The 7,560-nt window shown below is 35.2% G+C and overlaps 1 protein-coding gene across 2 annotated transcripts; it reads left to right on the top strand.

The window, feature by feature from the left end:
* Positions 1–5,877: 5,877 nt before the first annotated feature.
* LOC142356682 (somatostatin receptor type 1-like) lies at positions 5,878–7,256 on the top strand. 2 transcript variants are annotated; one of them, XM_075408511.1, is made up of 2 exons: positions 5,878–6,234; positions 6,707–7,256. In XM_075408511.1, exons 1-2 carry the CDS (start codon positions 5,985–5,987, stop codon positions 7,219–7,221), a joined length of 765 nt encoding a protein of 254 aa, XP_075264626.1. In that variant the 5' UTR covers positions 5,878–5,984; the 3' UTR covers positions 7,222–7,256. The 2 variants fall into 2 exon arrangements, with proteins under 2 accessions (XP_075264626.1, XP_075264625.1); XM_075408510.1 differs by having other exon boundaries at positions 6,704–7,256.
* The last annotated feature ends 304 nt before the right edge of the window (positions 7,257–7,560 follow it).

Below are 7,560 nucleotides of genomic sequence, written 5' to 3'. Positions count from 1 at the left end.
CTCTTAATTTGAACTCAAAGAATAGGATTATAGTAGCAGATTAGGTTTATAGCAAAAAAAGATGGACGAGGAGGGTAGCTTATTTGTGCAATATTTGGAATGAATTTACTGAAGTAATGAGGAGATCCTAAAAAGGATCTACGTTTTTTCAGTGTTCTTAAGTTGTATTGCTAAGACTGCGTCAGTCTTCAATTCGAGTGGCAAAATTCAGGTCTGCGCAAATCTATGAACTAGTCAATCAGTATCCCATTTTGCAAAACGACATTTTGTTAAATGTATTTGTAATTTTCATTCATTTATGCCCTTTTTAAACGTTGATGAACGTTTTTCATATATTCGTCGTCGGAACCTTTACTTTCTAGCTATGATTATCTTTTGAAAAAAAAACAGAATGCATTTTGGTAGTCTGATTGAAGTATAATCTATAGCTGATCGAAATTCGGCTTTCATGTCTGTGAGATAATAAACTCAGTTTTGAAACGGTAGTTTCCCGTTATTTAACGACAAATGATAATTAAAATACAGTTTTAATGGTTTGGGGGAAGTGGAGTCATAGTTGGCTATGGGCGCATTTTGGGGCCTACAGTAGTGAAATAAACGTTTTGACCGTTTTGCGTTTCTGTCAGCTCTTGAGAAACTGCATCATTGAGCTATTCAATGCTTGGCTATTGTTTTTTGGCATTTATTTGTTTTTTGTGATTGGACTTTTTGCTGAATTTGAGCCGAGTGCGGTCTTTAGAATGATATTTTTTCAAAGGAAAGGTAATAGAGGAAGTGAAAATTTCCATCGAGCTTCTATTTAAATTTTCATTTTGTTTTTTTTTAGATAGAATTAATGTTGTAGCTTAGAAGCCAATACAAGAAATCAAACTTGGAGATTGGATATTGTTCTGTGATTGCATCTTTTATTGGAGGGTTTTTGAAGTGAAATTTTAAAAAAAATTACCAATGTTTGATGCTGCACAACTGCCAGTCCAAATTGTGCAAGGAGATCTCGTCCCACAATGTTATCGTCTCCGTCCTCTGCGTCTGTTAACACGACATTTTGTAAGCTGATTTTTCTACAGGCTACTGATGTTTGTAGTTTTCTAATAACTTTGATTGAGTAGGTTTTCAATTCTTTTTTTCCGTTCCAGTGATCCATGAGTTTGCAGGTATCCCATTAACTTTTGTTTGAGGCAAAATGTTTGGTTGATTATGCCTAATAATTATAGAGTCTATTATTGCGGTACTTTTTGCTTTTCACGTGTGTTAACCGAACATTTGCTGGATCTACTTTTGTCGCTGTTTTGCGTGTCACCATTGCTACGCAATCATTGTCGGAGCTTTCATATGAGATCCAAAAACCTTGTTGTTTGTTTTTTTTGGTACAGTAAACGGTTTCATTGGCATCATCATCTTTGATAATTTTTTTCGATTTGTTAGACATTTGACATTTGTTTGTCAGTTTAAAGTTTGATCATAATTTTAGCTTTTTTGATCACTTTAGCCAAATGAGTAACGATTCCGCAATTGTTGCATTTTTTTCCTAGAGCAGGACCAGCTTCTCTCTTATTGTTAGTCCGACGTAGTGGACAGTTGCAGCATTTATTGGAGTAGTGGTTTTGGTTTTAACCATTGGCGTTGCGATTGAATGATGGTCGTTGTTGACTACAGTTCGGGTTGCGATTTGAGAATTATCCACGTGATCAATGTGATTGTTTGACCAGTTTTCATTACCTTTTGTTGTTCTTCAGTGCCCATTTCCATATGCATCGTTTCTTCGAGTGACATACTTGGGGATATGTTTTCACGAAACATATACTTTTGCTCATCGAAATATAGAATGTTAGTGATAATTATATCACAAACTAACAAACTATAGCGTCTTCCTTGTCTCTCAATCAAAAATTTTGGGCTTGTTCCTTGAGTCTTCCATAAAATTGTTTAACTGCCTCGGTTGTTTGTTTTTTAAGAGCGAAGAGAACGTATCGGTCATGTTATGACGCGACAACTGACAAAAAGTTCCTCCATCGCCTTCCAAAGATCACTTGTTGTTTGTTACTCGATTTCGCGATGCGGTTGTTTGTTACTGATTGTCCGACGACCCTCTGTAGCAAAAGGTAGAGAAAAGAGTGAGTCTTTTTTTTGAAATTGTTTTATCGCCAGTCGCAACACAGGATGACAATTTCGTCTGCTTTCTGGCATCTGTACTGCTATGTTGCTTTGAGTTGCGCGTTTCTGGTCTATACAACTCGCTCTGATTGCTGAGTATGGCTTCAACCTGCTCCTTGTTTATGTTTTCTTTTGTTTCCTTCTGGTTCGTATGGTTCTGGTTCATCTGGTTATATCACTCAACTGGATTTCCTGGCAGTTTGTCGGGATGTAATTTCTCTTTAGCTGGAAGAGCTATTTTTTACTGGATGATCAGTTTTTATCAATTGAGAGGCAGATTTGTAGCCGGCTTTCCCATTAGGCGTCAATATGCAATTGAGTTTTGTGCGGTTTTTTGCTGATTGTGCCATGTTATGCCTGAGACAATACTTTTAGGTCAGTTCGTATCATGATAGCAACTTATAGTAACTGTAGTGGAAAATGCGCAATTGCTTGATTATTTACTTGCGCATATTCAAATAATTTCTGATTTTGGATTAGTGGTGCGAATACTCCTAATCTCATTTTTATTAAATACCCTTCCCAATTGACAATTTTAAATTGGTCATTTGCGTTTGAAATGGATTACTGAGAAAATGAAATCGAACATAATTGAGAATTGTGAAACAAAGTAGTTTCTAGTGGAAGCTGCTGAACAAAATGTTTGTTTAAACCTCAGCACATTTTAACCGCAAATTGAATGCCTAAAGCACTGAACAGATAGGTCAACTGCTTAGATGACAAAATATGAACTAAATTAAAAATGACACAAGATATGAGTTACCTTTAAAAATTTTTCAAAATCTTCATTTCGCTAACGAAACAGGAAACTTTTTTATTGGAGTTTTGAATTTAAATAGCAATCAATTCCCAAATTTGTGCCTCTCACTTTTGCTTATTGATTACAACCAAGTTTCTTGGTTCGAGAAAGTTCATGATCTCATATTTGATGAAGTTTAATAATAACAAATATCATTTCTTCACTGTTTCATTCCAGTTCTCATTTTCATAATAGTCATTTCAAGTTGCAAGTTTTCACCACATTCCTTCTTTATTTCAAGTGCTCTCTTGATGTCCTCATTTTTTAACATTGTGGGTAAAATTTTACAAAATCAGTCATAATTTGCCTAATATGAGCTTGGTCACATTTTTTTTTCAAAACAAGAATTTTTTATATGAAATCAATTCCTTGCAACTAACCGTCGCTTTCATTTTTGATAAATCTTGTAAAGCAAGTGAACTTCGCTGCATTTTTTGGACAAAATTAATCTTTTAGCTCAAAAAATAACTGTTTTTCTTTGGCACTCAAAATAAGATCCTGTCTCTAGTGTGCTCTCTAAAGAGAGCAGTTTTTCAATTTTTTTAATGCGACGCCAGAAGCTTGTTTGAAAGCTCTCCATCTTTGGAATTCATTACTTTATGTTTTGCTGAAAATTTCATCAGTTTTGTAATTTCTTCGAGAAGATCTATTCTTACGTGAGAGGGAGCGCGAAATGAAACATTATATACAGTGTTTGCCCCTGGCGAAGATGGTTGGTTATCTTGCAAGATTTGGCAGATCTGGGAGAAAAGATTTGGCTTATTTTGCAAGTTCTGTGAAAAAAATTGTTATCTTGAAAGATCTGACAAAAATGGTTATAATGCAAGATCTGCCAAAAAATGGCTATAATGCAAGATCTGCCCGGAAAATGGTTACCTTGCAAGATTCTTGGAAACAAAAAACACATTTTGTTCCTGTCGAGTTGCAATTTGATTGCTGGATTTAATTCCTTTTCTTTAACATTATTTTCGGATCAAAGTAATTAAGACTCAGTAGCTCAGGTTTCATTCGGAAAAATTTAAAATTTTTTGGTTACAAATTTTTAAAAAAAATATTACCACCTAAAAAGTACAACTTGCTATTTTCATTCTTTTCTGCTAAAAAGCAGCTCTCGATTTAAAACCAGTTATCAAAGTAGCATAGCTAATAAAAATGCTTCCACGGAGATTTAGCCTACAACAACGCTTTCCTTGCATGATTCAGACAGAAAACGGTTAAACTGCAAGATTCCGGCAGAATGAATGGTTATCTTGCAAAATTCTGACAGGTTCTGCCAGATTCTTGCAAGATCATGGTTCCAGTATGACCGGGGTGCTTTGTTTTGATTGCTCAATGTGTTGCTACCATCTTTTCTTTCTTGTCGACCCCCACAAGTTATTTACGTCAATACTTATTTAGTTTTACTGGTACATGCATAATGAGCAGAATTTCAAAAATATGGATTGGCATTTGCATAACCTTGTGCAGGAAGTTTTTTTTTATTTTATTTTTTCATCTGCAGGACTTTTCTCCGCAAAGGATATATTAGTAGATTAAAAAACGTTCATTTCCTGTTTCGGCGTAATATTCTTTGTTCCATTTAAAAAAGTTTGAGCAGACGCCTCGTTGCCGACGTTTGGGAGCCCAGAGGTTAATTTTTATTAAAATGGAAAAAGATAAACCGATTTTTTTTATTTTTCAATTTTATATTACCGACAAATTTTTTTTCATATTAATTTTCGGCTGTGTAAGAAAGTGTTTTAAGCTTTAAACTTAAATGTGGCAAGACAAGCCAAAGACTTCACAAAGTTGCCAATTTAAGCGAAAGTTTGTTTGATATTTTGTTGAACTTGTTAGCTTTCTTTTAATGCGGAAATGTTATCAAAAATCCAACCGCAAAAAATCCGATGAATTGAAGCACTAAAGTTTTGGAGGAATCAAGTATTTATATTAAAAGTTTTATGCTAAAGTTTTATATTTTTGTAAAGCAAAAACTGAAGCTTGTTTGAATATAGAAAAAGAGTTCTCCATGAGAAAAATGTGTTCGGTTGTAATAGTTACATATCAAGTCCCACGGGCCACTGGGGCATTGCCATGGCCCGCGAGACATGGCCAAACCCGCTAAATGCACAGCTCTTAATAAAAAGTGGGGGTTTGTTTCCGTGGGTTTTTTTCCGTGTTTTTTTTTCCTATCTAAATTGAAGTGGTGGCTTTTTCCGTGGTTTTTTTTTCCGCTACCGGTCTAGAATGGCTAAACTAACATTACATTACAGACTCTATCCGCGATTCTAACTGATATGGTTTTCAGTTACCGCTTTAGTGCCTTAATCCCTTTTCATTTTTATATTACAACAGATCAAAAAGTTGTCTTAAAATTAGCTGAAATGTGATGGTCACTCTAAAATTTCATCTAATAATTATATTTTATTTTATGAATTGTATTGAGAAGTTCTGAAAATATAAAGAAACGCGATGGAAAGGGCTCAATTTACGTCACAAAATAAGCTGATTTTTTATATGACCAGCACAGTCAACGCCTTTAAGATCATTCAGCGCCCACATAATATGCAGTGAAAATTGCAGCCTTCTTTCTTACATAATCTGCAGTGAAAGCCTGCTAAAATGTCTACCCCAGAAGTGTTTCTTCGTATGACAAAATTTTCTAGAAAGTAAACAGCACAAGGGAATTGCTTCGAGGGATTTTTTTGAAAGCAGAGGGAATTGTTTCACATGGTTCTTTTTCTCGTTTCTGTCAGGAAAAGAAATTAATTTATTAATTCTAGTAAACTTTCTGAGCCGTTTTGAAAACCAACTTAGACCGAAAGGCCATATCAGAAATGGCCAATGAAGATGAGGTCCAGGCAAAAATGACCTCTGATTAGACTGTCGCAGGCACAAGTGAAGTCTGGTCAGACCACCCCAGTCCAAAGTGACCTCTGACCAGATTATCGTGCTTGCAAGTCGGTTTCATCACTTAAGTATTCTCCACATAAGTTTGACAATAAAGCAGTGCTGGCAGCAGTTGATAAATTGATAGATTGCGTTTAATTAGATGGTGTTTGCAGGTGTGTCAATCCAGCACTATGACTCATGGATGTGCCAGTTTATCTGGTTCTCTGCGACAGTGGTGCCCCTCTGTGCAAAGTACCTTCTCTGTTGCATCACAGTGGAGAGACTCATGGCCATCAACTGTGCAGTGTTCTACAGGAACCACGTGAACAGCAAATGGGCAAATGTTTGTGGAATGGGTGTCGTTCTCTTCAGCTGTCTCGTTTCTCTTCCCTATTGGTTCATTTACTCAGGTATGCGATAAATTTTCTTTGTCTGAGTTCTAGAGAAATAAAGTTATTCGGTTTCCGAATAAATTCAATACAAACTAACCGTACCAGGTTAAGGTTGCACTGGGAAAGCGATAACAATTGCAGTGAATTATGGTGAAAAAATATATTTACCTGAGATATCTTACCTCGTATGGCCCTATTCTTACTCAGAATAATTTTTAATTGAAAAATTTTAAAAAAAACGTAACCATCGGGACTTAAACATGCTATAACGAAAAAACAAATTAAACAATAGAATACTTTCTTATTGCGGGCTGTTTATGCAATTAGACCGCAGGTTCTGCAAGACTTGATTGATTTGACAAAAAGCAAAAATTCTCCTAAAAGCATCACAGATAAGCTAACTAATTGCGGCAAAAAAAAAAATCTGACAGGATCAAGCATGCTTAAAATAACCTAGAACATATTAAGTTTCTTATGAAATTTTCAGTAGTAGAGAACGCAGACGGACTGAAGACATGCTCCCTGATCAAAAGTAACTACGCCAAACACTTTCAAAATTACAGCAGATTCACATTGGGGGGCGTAATTCCCATTTCATTCATACTTTTCTGCAACATTGTAATTCTGGTCCAGCTCCGTCGACGAATCGAAAGACAGAATCAACAAAAACGACGCGCCGTGAGCATGCTAGCAGCCGAAAAAGCTGAGATTGACGCGTTGGAGCTTGCAGAAAAATCAAAAATCACGAAAATGTTGCTTTCGGTTTCGTTCGTGTTCGTGATTTGTCACTCGGCTTCAGTCGTGATTTCGTGGAGTTTTACGTCACCAGCTACGACTAACCACGAATGGGCCAAAAGATATTTGTTGTACTCACTGGCAAACTTTACCCTGATTTTGTGCTCATCTATGAATATATTTTTGTACTTTTTAACCAATGATAAAATTAGAAAGCATTTCTTTAGAGTGATTAAAGTTTGTACTTTGAAGTGCGCCTCTGCAAATTAGTTTGAGATTTTTGAATTAATAACTTTTTTATCTTGTTTTTTAAAATCAATTGAAGCTGTACGTGATTTTTAAAATTCGTTTTAATAGTAGAAAGCAGTACATCAAAGCACAAAAATTTCAAAATTTTTTAAAAAAATTTTAAAGTATTATTATTATCTTAGAAAAATAACTATCATATCATTTTGTCAGTCTCCATCATAAAAAATGCAAAAAAAAATCAGTTGCGTGTTTTGTGAAAAAAAATTGAGACATCTTTCATTCAAATTTTATCTGTTTCTATGAGATTTTAACTGTCAATGTCACTAAATTCTCTAGCTGCCCGAATACTGTCGTAAAAAA

This window comes from Convolutriloba macropyga, unplaced genomic scaffold (assembly GCF_964194025.1).
Source record: "Convolutriloba macropyga unplaced genomic scaffold, txConMacr16.3 SCAFFOLD_6297, whole genome shotgun sequence".
NCBI lineage: Eukaryota > Metazoa > Xenacoelomorpha > Acoela > Convolutidae > Convolutriloba > Convolutriloba macropyga.
Note: the sequence above shows the minus strand (reverse complement) of the source record. Positions and strands in the feature narration are given on the sequence as shown.